Raw genomic sequence first — 24,091 nt, forward strand, 5'->3', positions numbered from 1 at the left:
TATACAATTACATGAACTCAATGACATAAGATCACGGTACTTCGAGTTGACGTGGAAAGCTAAAGTTTGGCATGCTTATAGCTTGCCAACAATAAAATTGTTAAAAGTATATTTTTTTACATTTTTAGGAGGTAAAAAGGGAAGAATAAAAAGTACCCATATTATTTAAATTGGCGTTTTTTATTTATTTTTGTTTTTCATTGGAATGAAACTCCTCTTTACTCGATTTACGCCTTCGTCTGTTCGGATACTCCTCCGAAATCCTGAACGTTCTTCACCAAATTTGACATGACGATTCGAGAGCGCGCGCTGAGTGTTGTAAGGAGGTGGCATGTTCCGATCGGACATACCATTAAAGAAATAATCACCGAAAAGCGAGATGCCCACAGATTTAACATTGGAAAACCATTTGGCACGCGAATTCTCGTTGTAAACAATTGAAAGTATAACTTTCAGCATTAGAATTAGGGCGAAGCCATTCTCGTTTTGTTCTGCGAACCATTTTTCAAAGTCCTGATGCACTACAAATTCTATGAATAGCCAATAAAGGTCAATCGCTTCGCTCCAAATTTAGAATTAATGCATACTCTACTAATTTATTTATTTGCATTAAATCTCATGTTTTAGGAAATTGGAATAAAAACTTAAAAATTCTGTATGGTTGTAATTTTTGATAGCGTTATCTAAGCAAGTCGCAAGAAATAAAAATTTCCACGTTAAGTGGGGTTTTATGAGAAACGGAAAAATCTTTCCCCACGTTATCCAAATATTAGGCAAGTTGTAACCTCCCAGAAATTGCCCACAGGAAAATTGCCAAAAGTGAATATTTTTGGTTTGTAGGGGTCTCAAAGGAGAGAAGAAAAAAATGCCCTTGTGAATCAAATGAGATTTTTAAATTAAAAAAAAAAATAGTTCCAGTTGGAATAGAAACTTAAAATTTGGCACGCTCGTAGATTTTTGAAATTGACAAACAAGAAAATCGTCTCCTGTTTTCAGGGGGTTCCATGAGCTTTTAAAATTAGACGTTATGTATTTTTATCCTTAATCCTAATGCCTCAAAAGAAAAATAAAAAATGCTTCTTAATCCTCGTAAGTAACTCTACAATTCTGTTTCGATATTTTTTTTTCGATACCCCATCATCTTTTAAAATTGAGATCTTGTCAAATCTAAAAGTACATAACGTTCATAACTACTGACCGTAGAGAAAGAGTGAAAAAGTGTTTGAACAAAAAGTAGAAACGATATTAGTTAAAGTTCTAAGGTAATTAATAAGGAATCTGTACGTTCCTTACCATTGATCCTAGAGAAAAATGGGAGTTTTAAGCAAAAGCTCACAAAATCAGAACCCACGTCAACATCATACAATAAGCTGAAATTTTATGGATGATAAAGACTGCTGTAAAAATAAAATGTGAGTGAACAAAGTGTTATGAAGCAAAGGCTGAAATCTGATATGTGAGGTTGTAGGTCAAGGAAATGAGGTGGTCTGGAGACTAGCACTGTTATCTATATATTCAACATAGGTTTATATGTTTGTCTCCAAAGGAAAGTTTATATGTTTGTCTCCAATCCTTTCGACAATGAGATCTCGAAAACCACAAGTGCTAGAAACGTGCCGTTTTCACTGGTCAATTACAATTTTTTTGCAGATTGTCCAGTTCTAACTGAATATTTAAAAAAATATATATTTCTTTATTACAGTTTTTAGGGGTACACTGGAAGTGCTGAAATTTTAAAAAAGTATATCATCATATCCTTCGAGTTATACATTTCAACACCACATAGTCGTATATATCTATCAAGCTTTTTTTTTTTTTATGGATAATGAAAAACAAAGATAACCATTTCTCCAATCTAAGATCAATCTTTATTGTTTGGAGTGTTTTGGCCAATGAACACAATATATCATTGACATTATAATTAGTTGTGTATGTAATGTATTTGGTTATTACATACTGCATGCAAGAAAAAAGAACACAGTGATCGTACATGAATTAGAAACTCCAACCGGAAGTAGCTTCAAATCTTGCAAACGGTGCGAGATATGGAAAAAAAATAATCAAAAAAATCTCCCCTTTATGGTACCCCTTGCCAATTTTTATTAATACGTCTTTCACCTGTATCTGTAAAGAAACATGTACAGATGTCGTGAGGAATGACAAGGAAATTCAAGCTCTTACTGAATGATGCGATGGGTACAGAGCGCAGGTTCAGCTAGTATATAATTATAATATTTAATCATCGAATTTACTTTGAAGTACAGGCTAATATTAAATGTAAAAAGGTGTTCTAACGAACTATACCAACAAACAGTAAAGAACTAAAAAGTGAAATTCTAAAAAGTGCAGAAAAAAAAGAATGTTGATGTGAGTTTCCCACAGCTACTGACGAAGGCAAAAAAGGACTACTCAAACAGTTACATACAATCAAAGTTCATTAGGACGATATAACATATTTTTAACAAACTATAAAAAATGTATCAAATCACATCTTTAATATTACATTAACCGTACAATTAACAAGTCCATATCTGCTATGCGTAGTATCAAGGGGTTGAGGGGAGTAAAATTTCCCGCGCTCTTTTCAAGTAATTATTACACTATATCTACTGAAGTTAAATTAATACTTTAAACTAATAACTGAAACCTCTCAAGTAGTTCCACTTTACATTTATTGCAAATGGTTACATATATGACACCGTTTACATTTGTAAAGCACAAACATGTGTTACGTTACAATCTGAACTTGGGTTTTGAGTTGGTGGTGTATGTATTTACGTCCAACTTTAGAATAAAATTTATCACGCTCTTGTAAGCTTCACTGTTTAGACAAGACAAAAGTAACACATTCCTTAAAAAGCAATTTTATTCATTGAAAGTATGATTATTACACCGACGTTTCCTTGGTATTTTTTGACTGCTTTGGCGACTGTGATGGATTACACGTGTCAAATTGAGGGTACAATAACCCTAGGCTTACACTGATCCGAGTACGAGATAGGGAGGTTGATGACTAGTCCAATTAGTTCAAGTTTTATCAGGGCATTCGTCTGTGAAAAAGAACTTTTAAAAAATCAGTCAGAGCGTTTGCTGCAGGGATTAAACCCACCTGTCTTCAGAGTGCCAACTTAGTGTCACTGCACAACAGATAGTAGAGAGCCGGGGTGGCTCTGATATTAACAACAAGTGATATTTACATTTTCTTACACAGATTTGCAACTTTCACCTACCCCGTCATGTAAGAGGGATGAATTTCCTAAGCGACTACACAACCTGGAGAAGGGATAGGGAAAGTAGCGGCCAAGTATAGGTAACACCCCGATATTTTCTTTCCGTAACAAAGAAAAACTCCGGAAAACTCCAGCCAGGATGACTGTCCTGGGCCAAACCTCCTGAGTGCAAACAAATGGTCTACTAACTGACCTACAGTTGCTCGGTAGCCACAACTCAATACTTTTTCTCAGGATCTCAACATCTACGACATATCACACTTTTACTCATTTTCACCGAAATCCAGAATATTTGACTGTTTTCAAAAAAGTGGTCCTGTAGTGGCCAAACGGTTAGTGGTTGGTGGTTCTGCCCATTGAGACTTTTTCTCAGGATCACAATATCTACAATATATATCACAGTTTCAAGCAATTCCACCTAAATCCAGAATATCGTTATCTTCGGCTGTTATATATATATATATATATATATATATATATATATATATATATATATATATAAAGTGGCCTCGTAGTGGCCGAACGGTCACTGATTGATGGTTGTGCCCACTGAGACATTTCCTAAGGATCACAAGATCTACAATATATCACTGTTTCAGTGATTTTCATCATAATTCAGAATCTTGTTATCTTCGGTTGTTTTTGGCCTCGTTGTGACCAAACGGTTAGTCATTGATGATTATGCCCATTGAGATTTTTTCTCAGAATCATAATATCTACAATATATCACTGTTTCAAGCAATTTCACCAAAATACAATTCCCATAAGAATTGTGCGGGGTCCTATGTATTCAGAAATGGTCAGAACGGGCAGAGTTGTCAACAGCGTCGTGATAGTTAAGTTAGTTGACCACTAGATTTGAATACTTGTCAGGATGGATCTCAGCTTGTACAAGCCAATTATAATGTAAGTAACCTTCATTTAATTATGGTAAGAAGCGACATACAAGAAGTTCCGTGCATGGAGGTCTTCCTCCATAACAGGCTTAATTTGTTTTAAATTCATAATTCCTGTATTTTTATTAAATTTGTAACTTCCTTTTCAATTCAATGTAACTTGTATTAATAATAATTAAGATGCATCTAAATTAGCGTGTTTTTCTATCAAGGTTACTAGAAACCATTTCAATTGTTCAGTTATTCTCATGAATTACGTATATTATTGAGAATTCTCCGACTCAAGAATAACGGTAATTCACATCTGAATATAGGCAATATCCTACAATCATTTATTCAAATTAGTAGACCAACCTCTCTATTTTAAAGTTACGAAACACATCAGAACGCTAAAGCGATTCAAAATAAATAAATAAATACTTCTCGCTATGGGCGCCCACAGAAAAATTTTCAGGGGAGGGCGAAGGTTTGTATCATGATTCACAGTACTCTCATATTTGAAAGGGTTATATTTAGTAGATGCCTTGTAAGGAACTAAAATCCAACCATTCCTGTAAGCTTTACTGCAAACATAGTATTAGTCTATATAATATTAATTTGAGCTCTGTTAGTAGTGTATTTGGAATCTCACAGGTGAGTATTAGGTGAACATGCGTGGTCTCCAGAGAACAGTAAAGCCAGGAAATCAAACTCAGAGGGGGGGAATGCCCTCCCCTGCGGGCGCCCATGCTTCTCGCTCTCTTATCGTTTTCGCTGTATGTAGATCAATATTGTGATCTAAATTTGAGAGAAAACCTATGTACGCTCTAGACAGCAAATAGTCGAAGTTCGTTTTCTGGAAAGCTAAAACAAAAGATAACAAACATAAGCGAAAGTATGAAAACAAGTATTAAATTAAGAAATCATACAGGCGAAAACCAAAGCCGATGAAAATATGAACTGGCTTCATTGTAAACAAGATGGCTTATTTTGGGCTCACTTTGGTCACTAGGTTTTGCCTTGATCTTGAATCTTCACACATCGAGAAAGAATTTTGGCATAAGGATAATGGCTATTATTAATCCAGGATCAGTTTCTTGTATATTGTAAGTGTAACCTGTATTTTTTACTATGTTGAAAGACATAAAACAAGAATATCCTTGAATACGAAGTCTTCCGTAGACAGGATGCTTTTTTTATTTTCAAACTTGAAAATTCTATATCATGTTCACAATTTATTTATTCATTATTTAAATTTTCATTAATCTAAATGATGTAAAATGAATTTCTTACTTAAATTAGCTTACTAAAAAATGGATCTGAATTTGTTTTTCCACACTACCGGCTGTTATAGGTAGTATTCAGTTCTTTAGTTCTATTCAATTTGATATGTATTAATAAAGAGTTTCTGCGTCTTCATTTAACCTACATATTTAACCAGTTGAGAATGCTCCAAGAGTATTGTCAGATCGAACTTAAAAATAATGAGGAGATGGAGCGGGAAGGATAACTGTGTTATACATTCAAAAGCATTTTTCTTACCGCACCTTCTCTTTCTCGCAAAATTCGCAAAATAATCTCTCTCTACGACTTATGGTTCCCGAGGTATGGCTCCTTAAATCTCCTGAAATTATAACTTTTTTGGCCAATATCTGGGGAAAGGTGGCCAGTTTGCCAGTAGCCAGCTGTTCAGTGGCCACCGGTTACTATTTGGTACCAAAATGTTAACCATCCTCCTAGGTATTGATGAACACCAACATCATCTCTCTATCACTTATGGTTCCAGAGATATGGATTTTTAAATCTCCGGAAATCGGCCATTTTTTGGTCAATATCTCGGGAACGGTAAGAGTGACGCGAAAAATTTAATCCCTTTCTCAGATAGTTTTTGATGCTCCATCGAATGCAGGGTTCAAAATAGAAAAGAGCGCAAATTACAGACACACAGACATAGAGACTTCAGTAACGAACTTTTTTAGTTCGTTGAAAATATTTCTCTACGCTAAATGAGATGGAAGATTAATTAAGCTGAATTATTATGGAAGAGTTGGTGGAACGGAAATGTGGAAGGAACGGGAGAACTCTGAGAAAATCAAACGGACACGATGTTGCCCCCTACTAATTGTCATGGTCTGGAATCGAACCAGGGATCAAGCGTACCACAAGGTGAATATTCTACCACTGAGCAACTGTGTCCTCACCCCATTCCCGAGTTTTTTTTTTTAATTTAAGGTTATTTTATATATATTAGAAACTTTATATTCCGAATTCACGAAATATGCAAGCCCTCATCCTTTGTCTAGTGATTAGTGCACGTACCTACATAGTCTCTCTGCTGATAAAGGATAACGTAAAATCAATCAATAAAATATGCAGTACACATGAATCCATAAAATTAAATATAAACCATAATATACATTCGACCCAAAGAAAAAAAACTTAGAAGTCAGTTTAGATGCACATTATATTTTGAGGCACACTATATAGAGCCAAAGTTTCAATAAATACTTACGGTATTTTTTTTTTTTTGGCGTCTAATATTAGATGAACACATTGGGCGTAAGGGCAAAATCTCATGCTGTACATTCGTAATTTGTCCTTTTGAAGAGGCGGACATGGAGATCCTGAAAAAATAAATCAGAACATAAAGCACCAGACAGGAACAGCACAAATATGTAAAATAGTATATCCAAGTGTTTAATAACGGAAATAATCAGTACCAGTAATTTCGAACTACAGGAGAACATTTCCAAATTAACACCTTCTTTACTTATATATTCACAGTTAAAAATATACCTGTGGTGCAAGGGGGCCCTAGCTCGATCCTCCACCAAGTAAGTTGGTGGTGGGCAACATCATGTCCGTGTTTTTTTTCGGGTACTCCCGTTTTTCCCACATTATCATTCCGCCATTATTTCTATTGATATACCATATTGACTTGACACCTAGTCTTCCGTTCCAAGCGCTGCTATCGGCTGAAGGAATTCCACTCCCTTTCTCTTGTTTACCAACAGCTGAACCCTTATTGGCTCAACGCGTGGGTGTGTCTAGGGTGTGAGCTTTAGTTCGCATTTTTGTCACAGATCAAGACATTTTAGTAGCATTATAGCATCATTCACTTGCCTTAATCATCCATCTCCCTTAGCCTAAAGGGAATACCCATGGCACTATAAACTGAAAGATTTCAAAAAATTCACAAACACATGTGCGTGGGTTTTCTCGGGGTTCTCCCGTTTCCTCTCACTTTCTTCATTCCACCATTTTATTCCTTTATCATCATCATCATCCCCTTTAACCAACACGGCATAACCATGGGACATAAAACTGTGAAATATTTCATTTAATTTTATTTCAAGAAATGCGTGACATACAACTACACGTGTTTCAGTAGCTGTACGTTTGCATGCCAGTCTTTTATTGTTTGACTTTCGTACGAACTCTATCATAACTCGTCAACAAGACATTGTGACGGGAAACTGTCTAGTCACAAAAACAGTGCAAAAATGTACAGTAATAAAAGTTAGGCTGAGCGTTGTTTCAAATTCGAATTCTATTGCTTAAAGACTGAAGCAGACCCCAGTGATCACTTATTTTCTGAAGTTGTAATTTTAATTTTCTGAAATATTTCAGTAACAACGTAATAATCAGTTTCTCAACCAGTAATTAGCAGAAAAAAAAATCCGCTAAAAGTTTATTTTTTTTAACAAGTCACATTCAGAATCAGATATATAGGATGGTTGTAAATCCAATACCTATTTTTAATTCATATTATCCTAGAAACTAGCATTATCTCCAGCTAGCGTCTAATACTGTTTACTAATGTGAGGTTTACCATTTATGATTTCAGAAGCTGATCTAGTGAAAACCGCAAAATGGCTAGTGTATGCAGCGTAGAAGACAGAGCTAAGATTGCCGCCAAGTATGAAGTTTGGAGGTTGAAAGTCGGTCGCAGCAGTCCTGATCTAATCTCATGCGACTTCTTCCTTTGGGGTCGGGCTAAGGAATAAATGTACAAGTTAAAACCAAGGGCTATTAACAGTATTGAACAAAATATTTCTAAAGTGTTTGCAGATGTTCCAGTTGAGATGCTAAGAAGAGCCATAAATTGTGTTCCTAAAAGATTTCAGAAGTGTGTAGAAAATGCGGGTGCATGCGTTGAAATGTAACTTAATAACCAAATGGTACACCCTAATAACGTATTCAATGGAAATAGAACTGTGATAGGCTGTTTACTTTTTGAAATATTCATTGTTACAAATAGGCACTGACTTTACAACCACCCAGTACATTTCTTACTATGATAAAATAGTCGCAGAGAGGTTTATGAAATAGAAATGAAATTTACAGATTGGATAAAAAGTCGTGGCAACACTGTTCCCACGTCAGAGGGGTGTGTCTCAGCACTACAAGAATTACGTATACGATAACGAAATATGAGGTGATAAAGTGTGGCGAATGGTAACGACTGTATGTAAAGCCAGATTGTCATTTTACAAGAATCTTGTAGCTGTCATTAATAAAATCTTGCAACCCTACAATATTTCTCCATGTAACCATTGTCTTGAAAGGGGCACACAACTTTTTTTTTTTTTTTTCTTTCTTCATCTTGCAAGGAATCAAACCATGTGCAACTTTCTGGGACGTCTTGCTTCCTACCTGCTATCGACCTCCCGCTGACAAAGAGAAAAACTGTTTTGCCGCTTCCGAAACAACCGATTCTTTTGAAAGGGGAGGAGAAGCGCGTCAAAATACGTTTTTAATGAGGAGGTTCACTATTTGTCTACTAGAATACAGTGCTGCATGGGTGGAGATATCTTTCTTGCTTTCAGAAAGTTGTAATGTGTAAACAGTAAATAGAAAGATCGGGTTCAAGACTTTTTAACGACAGCTACAAGATTCTTGTAAAATGACAACCTGGCTTTAGTCAAAAGCTGCAGTCCCGTAATGTAGAGGAGTAAAGTGGAAGAGTCATAACAATATGTTTCGGAAAGGCGAACAACCTGCGTGAATCGAGATCGACGTTGCAAGTGGGCGCAGTGCACAATTTCCTCGGACTTCGTAACGACCTTTCCGCCAAAATGGAGGTAACACTTTGCAGTAAGCACTACGACAAAAGAGGAGCCATCAATGCAATGAGTGTGCGACGCCTTCCACACATGTGGCAGAAAATGATAGAGATGGGAGGTCATTAAATTGAAGGAATTAAACAGATGTTGTTCAACGCAAAAAGCCTTGCACAAATTACAATAATGTCGCCATTACTTTTCATCCAGCACTTGCAGTACTGAGCTAGTTAACTCAAGTGCGAGAAAGAAATTCACTATGTTATTAATGTTTTCTTGAAACATCGTAACACCGAGTTCTGTATCTCGTTGAAATGTAGCGTTCTATTGGGCACTCTAGTGCCGAACATAAATCTTCACTAATTAATACGGGCATCCAAAGGACTTGTTTGTACACTCATTATACCATTTACATATAATTTATAGTAGCCACATCCTGAATAAAGAAATATAACCCGATGCTTAACTACTTCTCTATTAGCTATTGTTATGTTTCCTATTAGTAAACTTAAGAAAAACATGCGCGCAATTTCGTTTTAGAGTGTGTTACCAAGAGGATATGTTGAAGGGTGCTGAAAAGTTGTTGAGTGATGCCATGTTCGAGAAGAACACTCAAGATTTCAAGAAAAACGCGCCCAATCCAGGCTCGGATCAAATAGGACAATGTCCCAGGGTTCATTACCGCAAAAATTGTCCATTCTCCAACATAAGTCCATTGGATACCAATGGCGGGATATTTTGAAGATTGAAATATACGCGAAGAGATAACAGTTTCCAAAATTGAAGAAAAATATGTAAGCCAAATATATATATATATATATATATATATATATATATATGGATCCGCTGTAATTGTTCAGCACAAAGGTTCCCACCCACAGCACGGTCACCTGGATCGAGTTTCACAACACTGGTTGAGTTGATTTTGAGTTTAACGTCCCTTTCAGCAGCGAGGCTATGCGACACGGAACCTACTAATGTGGAATCCGAACCACATGAGCTCCCGCCGGGAATCGAGTTTCCAGAACACTGCGTTATCGATACTCAATCATGTGCATAACATTACCTTCGTTTCAAAGTTCCTTTCTGATTGATTGAGTAGGGCTTAACGGGGACGTCAGCACTGAGACTACTTGTTCCACATCACGGTCAACAGAACTGCTCAAAAACGAACTGCCTTAAATAACATTTAAAATGAATATAGTAAAATATAAGGAGAAAACTGCTGCAAATTAGAAATAAAACGTTGGGCAGTAATGCCTGTTGTGTTGATAAATAAATATGAAAATAACGAATATACAGGGTGGCCCAAAAGTAGATATACACCCCTGCATTGATCAAGTATAACATTCTAGTTTATGGATTTATTTGCTTCGACTGTTCTGGGCTTAAGTTATAAGTAAAAAGACGTTAAGAACAAATAATAAAGAAGCTAGGTCTATCTGTTTGATAACAATAAGAAATGATATAAAATACAGTGAGCTGATCAGTACAGGACTGTATACCTACTTTTGGGCCACCCTGTATAACATTAATAAAAAGTAGTAATAACAGTAACAATAGATAAAAATTATAATAACAATGAATAGTAATAATAGGAAGAAAGATTAACGTTTGAGGCGAAGTACCGTCCACTCAGTATCCATCAGATCGTCTTCCACCATGTCAAATTCAAAGAAACTGCAGTTTTTGTTGTTGTTGTTTTTAACTACTCTGGGCCTGGTTGTAGCCACTGATGAATAGCGACAAAATATCACAAAAAAGATCCATGTTTAATCATCTAGAACGATCCAACTCCAAAATCTATCTGTCATTACGACCATTGTTGGCACTAGCAGTTGTTGTATACGAACAACTTGCTAAGCTCCATGTTTGAACTGTTTGACCATAATGCGGAAACGAGTTGTGTCAATCTCTACAGAGTTTGTCCTGAAAGTAATGTCAGTAAGTCTATTAAAAATCATTTATTGAAATTATCGTTACAAGTATTTAAAAATCTTCAAAATAGTCTCCTTTTGCGCCGATATATTGGCTCCAGCGGAACTTCCAGCTCTTGAATGCGTTGCAGTAGTTCTCCTCCGGAATGTCCTTTAATGCTGCGGTGCAAGCTGCTTTGAGCTCGTTCCCTGTCTCAAAATGCCTGCCTTTCAGGAGTGTTTTGAAGCGTGGAAACAGAAAAAAAAAGTCGGGGGAGCCAAGTCCGGGCTGTACGGGGGCTGGGAGATCGTTGGCATCCCTACTTTGACCAGGTAGTCGGTGACGACGAATCATTGTTCTAACGAGCGCTGCATCTTCACTTGCAAAAGATCAAAAAATAATTAACAGACAGGCCCGTCCTCACTCTCCGGATGCTCGGAGCACACAGACGGAGCGCTGCTTAGCTGGATTCCATCACTATCAGTTTAAACCGGTTAGACCGCGCTCCGACGTACAGTCGCGTCACAATAAATTCACTGACATTACTTGCAGGACATACCCTGTATATGATGACTATCGCGTAATCAATGACCCTGTAATCCACGTAATTTCTTGTCTTTATTTCCAACGATTCAGAAGAAACCTTTCATCTCTCCGCTGCGTCCACCATATTGAATTCGTCCTTCACCACGGACCTGTTGAACTTCTTTAATTCATGGGAATAGAAAAGTGTACCTATTCAGGATACAGAGAAAGCCTTAGTTCACAAAATTTCGTACGTGGTGTTTACCTAAATCCATGTGTCCGCCATATTGAATTCGCCTATAAGTCCCTTTCGAGAGGAATTTCTCAAATCAATGAGATATTTGAGTTCTGTAAATCAAAAGCTTCTATGTACCAAATTTTGTTCATTTGTATTAGGAACAACATTTTTTTCTGCGAATCCGCCATATTGATTTTACTTCTCTTCATTTTGGGGGATGGATTCCCCAAAACATAGTGTAATGAGTGTAATATTAGGTTTCTATATCGAAAAGCCCTCATATACAAAGTTTCGTGACCATAAATCTATCGGTTGAAAACAAGCTCTTCCCTTCTCCCTGTAGCCGCCATATTAAATTCCTGTAAATATGTATTTTGTGCCTCAAAAAGTTCTCTTTAAATAAATTTTGACTTCACATTTAACGATTGAGTAGCTAATGTAATACTAATAAAATAGTCCATGTAACAGTAACAATACACGCTTTTCCAATACCTTGTTCTACCTTTCATGTTATTGGTCATTTCCATGGAACAAAAGGAAATTGATAGAAGGACTGTAACAACACTTACGTTTCATTGAACGTATTGGTAAAAGCCTCACTGAAATCGACCAGGTAGTTTTTGAGCTACTAAAGGACAAATATACGTACTCTTCATTAGAATTCTAATAGTATTGATATGTAATAAGCTTTCTATGTAATTAATAGATGGCATAAGTTTTGTTATAGGTACAGGTGAATAATTTTGGAGATTAGATGTGGTATAGAAGAAATATGCACATGGTAATTAGGACCCTAAATAAGCTCCACAATAAAATAAATTTTGTACACTGAAATATACTGTAGTGGCGTGTTTTTAGATTTTATCTTTAGTACTCTCAGTTAGTTAATATGCACTTTGCTGAATAACAGCTCGAAGGGTTTCTAATGATATCCACAAATCGCAGTAATGTGTTGCCTTGATTTTTCTTTTTGGAAGAGAGATTGCCGACTTCCTTCTTCGAAGGGGGATGGCAACTCACTGTTAATTAACATAACAAAGGAATTAAAGTATTTTTAATAACATACAGTATTGTCGAAGATTCTGGACTTTTGAAATGAAGTGAAATAAAAGTTACACGTTCCACAGGTGTGTCCTTGAGGTTAAAGAAGACGGTTGAATGGTTATGAAAAACTGTAGAGACAAGCATGTGGGAGGAAAAGGAAAAACCTACGAACACGATATTGCCCACCAGAAACTAGCATGGTCTGGGATCGAACCAGGGATCGCAGAGATTATTCTCGAGTTCTGTTCCTATACCTAGATGCACATCTTACTACAAAATACTACTTCGTTATTGCTATTAGGTATAGGATTGGAAACGTATGGAAGTGGTTGTTAAGTTCAGCGCCCCATTCAGCAGCGAGGCTATATGACACGTGGACCTACTGATTAACGTGGAATCCAAACTACATAGCTCTTGCAGGGAATCGAACCCGGGTCTCCCACACCAAAGTCGCGTACGCTAACCGCTTAGCCACGACGAAACTCACGTACGGAAGTACTGGTACTTTCAGCACTGGGCTAACATTAACATGATATAAAAATATTTTCATTCTAAAAATGATCACCAAATATGACTTTTAAACTTACCGAAGAGCTCGTCCGAAAGAATTAAACTCCTGTTAATGGCAATGTTGCCGAAGATAATTGATTTTTTTTTTTTTTTTTTTTTTTAATTTTCAGGTACACTTTAGCAGATAGGAAAAAATTACGAGATATCAACAAGAGATTACAGTAAAATGTCATTGCAGCGAACTTCAGTTTAACCTTTTCAGGACGAACGGATCAAGGGTCAAACTAGCAGTTTAAACCTCCATAGTTCGGACCCTAATTAACCATAGTTCCCGTATGAAACATTACTTCCTTCACTTTTGGTCATAAGGAAGATTTCATCAAACTTTGTAGACACAAAGATTATTTTGTTTTGTTATAAAATAAAATAGGTGAAGGTCTAGATTCTCGGTCTATGATTGTCTCTACCTACACAAAATATTGCAATACACACTATCGTTATTTCTACCTTCCCAAGAGAGAAAAATGCCTTATGGAAATTCAGAGGAAAAATGATCAAACGTATAGAAGCAAAAACTAACAAAATACTGAAGAAAAGGAATTGCTAATGTTAACATTTCTGAGCTCAGAAGAATAAGACAAATATGAATAAATTCTTGAAGCTATTTAGCGAAACCTGAAAGAGGTTCAAGTTCTACACATGATCTCTTCTCACACCAACACAACAGTCTATGAATCGTACTTTATTAGGACCCACACTATCTACATTGAATTTTGACAAAGGTAATATGGATAAGAAATGAGACAGCCTTATCACCAACCGAACCGATCAGCGATTTTAATTTAATCACTAAAACAATATCAACTGTACTTCAAAGTTGAAATTGTAAAGGTTTATTGTTAATCCATAAGCTGCATACAGAAACTTTTTCGTTAAAACAGTATCACAATATATATATATATATAATGGAGTGATTTTTCTTTGACGTTAAGGTAAATTAATAATAATAATAATAATTATAATAATAATAATAATAATAATAATAATAATAATAATAATAATAATAATAATAATAATAATAATAATAATAAAGTGAGTGAGAAGTTACTCATTTTAGGGAAACTTGAGAGTTTTAATAATTTTACCTAAAGATTAGTTAATAAAATGGGGTGCCTCTAGAGTTACTGGATAAAAGCAGCTGAAGGGAAAACGTCATTTAGGAGATGGAGTTCCAAAAATTTCAGTGAACGAGTATCCTACTCCAGAAACCAAAGGATTGTATCCAGTTCGATCTTTAATTCTGTCACACGTTTAATGAATGGTATCAGTATGCAAATGAAAACAACATAAAATGATAATATTTTCATTTTGATTGTGCGCACTCCTATATTTATTAAATAATAGCAGAAGTGCCCATTTAATGTTTATGCCCAATGTTTGAAAATGAATAACCGGGTACAATAAATAACAGAGCAACGCCGAGGTGCTGCCCCAGTCAATGCTCGGACCAGAGACATGCACGTTCTTGACTAAACTTGAGCTTAAGTGAAGGGGGGGGGAGGTGGCTCAGTGGTAGAGCGTTCACCTTCGGTGCTTGGGGTTCCTGGTTCGATCCCAGCTCGCGCCGTGTGGACAAACACCGTGCTAGTGGGTTTTCTCGGGGTTCTCCCGTTTCCTCCCACTTTCTCCATTCCACCATTTCATTCATTTCTCATCATCACCGTCTCCTTTAGCTTAACCGACATAATCGTGGGACGTAAAACTCGAAGATTTCAATTCATTTTTTTCATTTTGAACTTAAGAGTCATGAATACTGACACCAGCCAGCTTAGCGATCCCGAGGGCTATGGGTTTGACACTCAGTCATTCTGGATATTTCATTTTTCAACCTTTCTTATCCTTCATAGCGACAGGGGTTGAACTTCAACTAACGACATCGGAGCCACTATTCATCTCAGCGACCACGATTTGACACTAGTATTTTCGATTTTCTTTACAAGGCATCCTTTCCCCAACCCCGACGGGTATTAGGCGTGTCTAACTCCCACAGCATTTTTTTCTTAAATTGTAAAATCCACTTGTGTGTGCCCACTTGTTTCTAAAAATCAGTTTATATAGTGGCGTGAGTGTGACCTTCCTAATATAAGGAACTCATGAGATACTAATTTTTTCCATACATTTTAAACTATTTCATCCCGTTTTGAACTCCCTATTAAGATACGCATCAAAAAGTTCTGAACGGTCTCTTCCAAACTTCGGTCTCTATTTTATAATTACTTTCAAGTATGAATGGTGTGGATTTATCTATCGGGCATATATACAAACAAACAAACATTCTTTTTTATATATATTATTTTAATTGGTGTGGATATGCTACTTCTTATTTGTCGATTATTTCGGCTTCGAATGGTACTGAATTTAGAGCATAAATATACGTATTAGAACATCTTGAACTGCTAACTCGACCGCCATTTTGTCCGTCTTAAACTGCATATTTACATAAATCTATAGAAATTTTTGAATTACTCCGAAGAACACGTAGGTCCCTTGTATGTCCTGTTCTATGGCTATTAAAGAGCATTATAATGAAAAAGTATAACGATTTAATCTTACAGACAACCAGTAACAACTTCACATTGTAACTTGTACCTATTTTACAAGATTAACCGGTCATTTTTGGGTGTACAGAAAACTTACGTTGAATTTTGATTTCCTTAAATATTTAGAAATTATTGTATTTCTTTCATCTGACGGTTTACAAGTACTATGTACATCATTGCTAGGAAATATAAAGCAATAATATATACAATTTGGTGCTTAACAGCGTATGTTTCTCATACATAAATACATATAGAAATGAGTAAATAACTTATTCAAACTGACTAACCACCGGCGTAACAGTCATTTATGGATTTGTGCCTGGTCCAACGCCATCTATTAGTATCTGCTGGAACTACATCTAGCCTAGCGACAAACGTGTGCGTGGTATGTTGCGCTGCTCTGCCTCTAACAGGCGTATCGGGAACTTCCTGGACCGAGTGGCCGTTACGTTTTTTATTTACGTGACTCCCAAATTTGCCTCACACGACGCTCGGTAGACGCCAAAAATTGGGGTACCCCAGAAGGGTCCACGTGTTCATAAGTACAGACTACAGAGCTTCGAGCTCCTTAATAGTATATTCTAGCAGAATAAAAAATAAGAAAAACTACGAACTGCAACAGACAGGTAACGAATGACATATGAAACGTACGAAAATTTCGTTTTTCTTGATTTTCTCCAAATTAAATTTACCATAAAAATATGCCATTTAGTTCAGCTCGATGTATTCTATCAATTTAAAAATGCCTCATCTTCGAACAATATTATAGTTAAAGAATTAATATTTAATACCTAATCATAATGTTGGACTACACCTCATTAACAATACCATATGCTGTAGTCATGCTGTCAGAATGAAGAGCTTAAAAGAGTAGATATTACAGTACCAGTTTCATCCTAATAGTTTTATAGTTTAACTAGCCTTTGGCTAGCTGGGGACTCCACCCCCAGACCCCCGCGTTTGCTCGGCCTCGCATCTCTTATGTATCGGCCTTTGCATCTAGAGTTAATTTCGTGCATTTGCTCTTAACATTTCCTGAATTTGGCCCAGCTGGGAGCTTCGGCCCCCGACTCCCAAGTTTACTCGCCCTACGGTCTTGCACCTCTTAAACCCAGAATTCTGAAAAATTTCAAGTTTCTTTTCCTATTTTAACGATCTAAAAGATAAGATTTGGATCCGAAGAAAACGCCATTTAAATAAGATGGAAATTTCTTCATTCCCTATTTAGACACCCTAAAAATTAAAAATATTAACTTTTGGCAATTTTCCTGTCGGTTAGTCCCGAAAAGCCACAATCACGTCAAATTTAATTATTGTAGAACTACAGGGAGTGCCCAATAATTTTGGGGTGTAAAAGGTGTCCCGTATAAATAATATGGGGAAGATGTTTCAGTTCCCCATAAAACCACTCTAAAGTTGGGAATACTTATTTTTAGTAATTTACTCCGCTAATGCTAACGAGAAAGTACAAGACTACCTAACTTCAAGTTTTTATTCCAATTTCGAGTGCCTAAAATATGAGATTCTAGATCCAATGAAAAAGCCCATTTAAATAAGATGCGCAATTTCTTCATTCGCCCTCCTTTAGACCCCCTAAAAATTAAAAATATTCACTTTTGGCAATTTTCCTGTAGGTTAGTCTAGAATAGATAAAAATCCATACCCAATTTCAACTTCCACGTCAACCAAAAGTACCCGCTATTTTATGACAGTTAATGTAGTTTTATATATAGTTAGGATAGGATTAGGATAGTGCTTATCGTACAGCACTAATTTTTAATTTTGAAGGAAAATTTCTCTTTCTGGATTTTCTCAGAAACTGCGCATGAGGATTTAAATTTAGCCATACTATTTTATTTAGCTCATTGAGATCTATCAATTGCTATGTATCTGACCTTTATACATTTTTTTTTTTCATTAACGCTAATAAGAAATTACATAGACTCATTGCTTATCCAGTATGCCTTCATCCAAGTTTAGTCTTGATTATTTGCTCTGACAAAATATGATTCGTAAATAGACCTCTCAATTGGTAAACAAGTCTTATGTAGTGTTTATTAACCAGTTTATCGTGTGCTTAGTTACAATTAAATGTTCAGATACCATTAGAAGCCGAAATTATCGAGAGAGGACAAACAACATACGCACACCAGGATACAAATATTTATTACTAGCGTCAATTATCCGAAGCGTTAAAATAAGAAAAAAATAGAATATGTTCTGTTAGTCAGACACTTTTTACTATTGGAAGTGTCATTTTTCATTTCAGCGACCCCGATTCGACTCAATATCGGTCATTTTTAAATATGTCCCCTCCCCTAAGTTGAACCGTCAAAGTGAAATGATAAATATCATCCCTAGCCCAAATCTCACCTATCTGACAAATTTGATCGAGATCAATCTCGTGGTTCAGGAGTTGTTATATATATATATATATATATATATATATATATCTATATATATATATATATATCCTCCCCCTTCCCTAAATTGTACCGTCAAAGTGAAATTATAAAAACCATACCAGGCCCAAACCTCACCTACGTTGAAACTTTGATCGAGATTGGTCGTGTGGTTCAACAGGTATGAAGTCACAAACACAAGTGAGTTTCATTTATGTACATACTAGCAGCGTTCACCCCGCTTCGCTGCGGTCACCCCGGAACGCAATAAACTTTGTTACTTAGATAATTTTTACTTTTTCGCTTTCAAGTGATATGATAAAAACCATAGAAGATTGCAGTAAATGTTAACATTATATCGCCTGTCATTTATGTTAACCCGCCCCGCTTCGCTGCGGTCACCCCGGAACGCAATAAACTTTGTTACTTAGATAATTTTTACTTTTTCGCTTTCAAGTGATATGATAAAAACCATAGTAGATTGCAGTAAATGTTAACATTATATCGCCTGTCATTTATGTTAACCCGCCGAGTGACACGGTCATGCGGGTTGCATATAAATACGTTTATTTTTACCTATGATGAACTAACAAAGGATTTGTACGTTATGGACACTTGAATGGTCAATTATCTCAAGACACTGGTAATTAAAAATTAAAGTGATATGATAAAAACCATCTAGGGTCCAAATCCTAATAACCCCCCAAAAATAAAAGAAATTGGTTCAGCCGTATTAGCGTGATGAGGTAACAAAGGATTTGTGCGTTCTCTTTTATATATAAGACTAGCAGCGTTCACCCCGCTTCGCTGCGGTCACCCCGGAACGCAATAAACTTTGTTACTTAGATAATTTTTACTTTTTCGCTTTCAAGTGATATGATAAAAACCATAGAAGATTGCAGTAAATGTTAACATTATATCGCCTGTCATTTATGTTAACCCGCCCCGCTTCGCTGCGGTCACCCCGGAAGTTTTCGCTTTCAAGTGATATGATAAAAACCATAGTAGATTGCAGTAAATGTTAACATTATATCGCCTGTCATTTATGTTAACCCGCCGAGTGACACGGTCATGCGAGTTGCATATAAATACGTTTATTTTTACCTATGATGAACTAACAAAGGATTTGTACGTTATGGACACTTGAATGGTCAATTATCTCAAGACACTGGTAATTAAAAATTAAAGTGATATGATAAAAACCATCTAGGGTCCAAATCCTAATAACCCCCCAAAAATAAAAGAAATTGGTTCAGCCGTATTAGCGTGATGAGGTAACAAAGGATTTGTGCGTTCTCTTTTATATATAAGACTAGCAGCGTTCACCCCGCTTCGCTGCGGTCACCCCGGAACGCAATAAACTTTGTTACTTAGATAATTTTTACTTTTTCGCTTTCAAGTGATATGATAAAAACCATAGAAGATTGCATTAAATGTTAACATTATATCGCCTGTCATTTATGTTAACCCGCCCCGCTTCGCTGCGGTCACCCCGGAAGTTTTCGCTTTCAAGTGATATGATAAAAACCATAGTAGATTGCAGTAAATGTTAACATTATATCGCCTGTCATTTATGTTAACCCGCCGAGTGACACGGTCATGCGGGTTGCATATAAATACGTTTATTTTTACCTATGATGAACTAACAAAGGATTTGTACGTTATGGACACTTGAATGGTCAATTATCTCAAGACACTGGTAATTAAAAATTAAAGTGATATGATAAAAACCATCTAGGGTCCAAATCCTAATAACCCCCCAAAAATAAAAGAAATTGGTTCAGCCGTATTAGCGTGATGAGGTAACAAAGGATTTGTGCGTTCTCTTTTATATATATAGATAGATATACGAACACAGTAATACGATGTAATTAAGCACATATATACAAACATAATGCACATGAAATAATTTAAAATGTGTACAAGTTTGGTATGTTTTAGTGGTACGTTTTACGTTATACATTTTGATTTTTCCTGTAAAACGATTTCTTACGTGTTCCTTTTTATTTTAAAATGTTTTCATAAATTAGACCGAAAAAAAATGTCTACAGGATTTGATTTGATTTAGTTTAACGTCCTACGGTTATGCCTGCTAGGCTAAAGAAGACGTGGACCTACTGATTATACTGGAATCCGAACCACTTTGATTTTTCAACTGTACCCCCACCGGGAATCGAACCCGGGACCACGCGAACCAAAGTCAAGCGTGCTAGCCACTAGACCAAGTGGGGGTTCTATGTTAATTAGAGGAATTGATTTCTCCAACACTGTTGACAACGCAACCCAATCATGTAAATTAGTATTCACAAGGAAAATGCAACAGGATGCATTCTTGTCTTGTAACTAGCCAGCACCTTAAACTTATGCTTAAGAATAATTTGGGTTTAGAATAGCTTTTGTCTGTCAACGACGTGTCTATCATATCGCACTTTGAATCCATTGTGATTTATTGATGTCAGGCACAGAGCTACTGTAAATTAACGTAAGCAGAACTCCAACAGGCTATGCACTTCGATATCTTGTGCAAAGAGTTTTTGAACGTATATAAATGAGTGGGGGACAAGAGATACGAAGTCTATACTAAAATACAAATAAACGGCAACAGAGATTTGTGTTTTATGTATTCCTATTATTTTTAATGAAATTGGCTGTGTTTCCTATTACAATTCCTCTATGCTACTAAGTGAAACCATACACGTGGTTGTTATATGTGAATTCTGAATGTCATACATCTTCCTTTTTTTCCCCTCTTTCTGAAAAATCTGGCAACTCTATTTTTATTCTACTTCTCCTCATTATATTTATTTATTTATTGCTATTTTTCTACAGCAGCGAGGTTAGGGCCATAACCCTCTCTTACACCTAACTACTAACAGAACACTGAAAACGGTTACTATATAAAAAGGCTACTAGCAAGAGCTTTTATTGCTTACCTTCTTTAACCCTTTTAAATTATATCACCTATTTTAGGGTCATAGGGTAGAATCTTCATTATTCCATTAAAAAAGTACCAATAAACCTTTTTACTTCGTTGTTTTTGTTTGTTTGTTTGTTTGTTTGTTTGTTTTTCAAGCCTGGAGCATTGTAGAACACGTTACATACGTTTTCACGCCTTTCTGCGTCTAGACATAGGGCGTGATCACGTTGTAACTTTTTTAAAAAAATATTATGCCTATTTTTATTATTTTTTGGCGGGTTTACTTTTGCACCTAGAAGACTGAAATTTTGCACACACATTCAGTCTACCCCTTAGTATTTTTCAGATATTTTCAGATCTGTGCGTTAAAACAGCGGGGGTTCAGAGGTGCAAAAAGGTTAAAGAAAAGGATTTGTTTTAACAAAAATCCAGTTTTTCGCAATTTTCCCGCCTCAGATACATGATGGAGACATGTGAATGGTACCGTTTGAAAGGCTGTTCTATTCTGAAGAGAAAGTCGTACGAAGCATGATCTTAGGATAAATAGGAATGTCTCAGGAAATTATTACCTGAGATCCTGTTTTATACGGGAATCTGGGGTATTGTGGAGATATTATTTTATGCTTAGAAGAATGAAACTTTGCACACACATTCAGTGCACCCCTTAGTGTTTTTCAAAATTTTTCAGATCTCTGCGTTAGAACGGGGTGTCCAGAGGGGTAAAACAAGGGATACTTTTTAACAAAAAATCCCTTTACTCATGATTTTACCGCCTGAGATACATGATGGAGACATGTGAATGGTACCGTTTGAAAGTCTGTTCTATTTTGAAGAGAAAGATGTTTGAACCATGATCCCTGGATACATAGGGATGTCTCAGGAAATGTTTATATGACATCCAGGTCATTTGGGGTATTGCACAGTGGGCCAGGAACCCCGAAAACGTGGCCAAAACTGAAAGTTCATGGAATGGTCTATCGCCTAACGTATATGATCCAGGAAGGTCCCAATCGTATACAATTATCAGTGTTATTGACATAGGTTCACTGCTTTGGTCAGGAGTGAAAGTCAAAACAAAACTTTGTAAATGTTCTGTATTCATGTGTATTTTCTATGTTAGAGAAGGTTAAGTTTGCGATATTTTTACGGATATTAGTGTCATATCTACGAGTGGATAACTATTGTTTATTTCATCTGTGTATATTATAATCAGTGATGTAATGCTAATTTTGTAGGTGGGTATATGCTCCATCCCTTACGACACACACATACACACACGCGCGCGGTAGGTGAATTTAAGAGTAAACCATACTTGTATTTTCGAAAAATGCCACTTCAAGATTACGCAAGATTTTATTAAACCTTGCCCCATTATCTATGAGATCTTGACTTAATTTATGAAATTCTGTATCTACTTTCCCCATACTCTTAAACACAGGTGAGGTTTCCTCAGAAATTCACCACACTGCTACCTCTAACACTATTAGTCTTTGTGCTATTATAAAGTTCAAGTTCAATTTTCTGCATTTTCCCGCGCTCATAACTCGCAAAGGAAACAGCTTCAACTTCGGTGTAATAAACTTGTTCGCCTGTTTTCGTATCTACTTTCAACCTCCGAGCGTTGTAATAGAAATTATGAAACATCCTGTATATATGCACGCATGTGTGTGTACGTGTGTGATGTCATTCAATATTCATTTCGAGATACATCACATTATCTTATTACTATTTCTCGTCTTTGGTACGAGAAGTTACGGCTTTGAAGCTCTGATCTGATGGTGGAGATTTATATTTATTGATTATCAACTTCAGATACGGCTCTTAGCCATTTTGCACTGGATAACAAAAACAAAGGTAAGGGCTTGGAAAGTCATCGGCCAGGGCCTGTATACAAGGGACCATTCTGTCATTTCTCTATTAGGACTAGGGAACCTGTATCAGGATGGTTGGCGGTCGGAATCGAATACTCAACCTCTCGAATAAGAAGCTAACGCTCTATCAACCGAGTAAAGTCACTGTAAGCAAAAATCAAACATCTTTAAACATCAAAGATCAAGGAAACAAGAAAGAACTATTGTACTTACCACTGTACGTACATCAAGGTTCAGGCCGCTAATATCATCAATATTTTGGCATTGACACTAACAGCGCTGTTCTGTGAGTCTGATCCGCTCTTGAGTACACAAACACAATTTATATTGTACTGTATATACATATACACAAATTACTACTTCATGCATTTCTCTAATTTTTACGAAAGCACTTATGTTTATCCAGCAGATTTTTTTTTTTTTTGTTAATATAAGCACTAATATATAATCAGTCACTAATATACAATCACGCACACTAATAATATATATACACACTGTTCCTGCTCGGACAAAACAAAGAGAGGCTTTTCCATTGTCTTCATATACTGGCTTTTTTTTTTTTTTTTTTTTTTTTGTCCTCAGCACTTCTGTGATTACACATCCAAGTTTTTACATATGATTCTGTATTCCATTTATTAAAAGTGGTCCATTAATATTAATAAACATTGCATTGGAAATGCTGCCCACTTGCAGGTTTGATCTAAGATCAGAAGCCACAAGATTCATTACACTGAATCCCTTTCGCACTCTGCTGTACTGCAAGGGAATGTGAAAATGCAATTTTGAAGAGGTTTCAATGTATTAGGAATTGACTGCGAATTGTCAATGTAATCCTGCATACCCATCTGAGCTTCCTGAACGTCCAGATTAAATCGTGCGCACAATCTTCTTACTTCTTT

At 36.2% G+C, this 24,091-nt stretch overlaps 1 protein-coding gene across 1 annotated transcript in view; it reads right to left on the bottom strand.

Annotated features, from left to right (window-relative positions):
* Positions 1 to 23,777, bottom strand: part of LOC145673813 (pyrimidodiazepine synthase-like) — a 128,508-nt gene extending 104,731 nt beyond the window's left edge. Inside the window, exons 1-2 of the mRNA XM_081743579.1 lie at positions 23,406 to 23,777; positions 6,618 to 6,729 (exon numbers count right to left, since the gene is read on the bottom strand). Coding sequence (XP_081599705.1) covers positions 6,618 to 6,691 — 74 coding nt within the window. The 5' untranslated portion in view covers positions 6,692 to 6,729; positions 23,406 to 23,777. The remainder of the gene's footprint in view (positions 1 to 6,617; positions 6,730 to 23,405) is intronic.
* Between the last annotated feature and the right edge of the window lie 314 nt (positions 23,778 to 24,091).

This window comes from Thermobia domestica, chromosome 17 (genome assembly GCF_964235325.1).
Source record: "Thermobia domestica chromosome 17, izTheDome1.hap1.1, whole genome shotgun sequence".
In the NCBI taxonomy this organism is placed as follows: Eukaryota; Metazoa; Arthropoda; class Insecta; order Zygentoma; family Lepismatidae; genus Thermobia; species Thermobia domestica.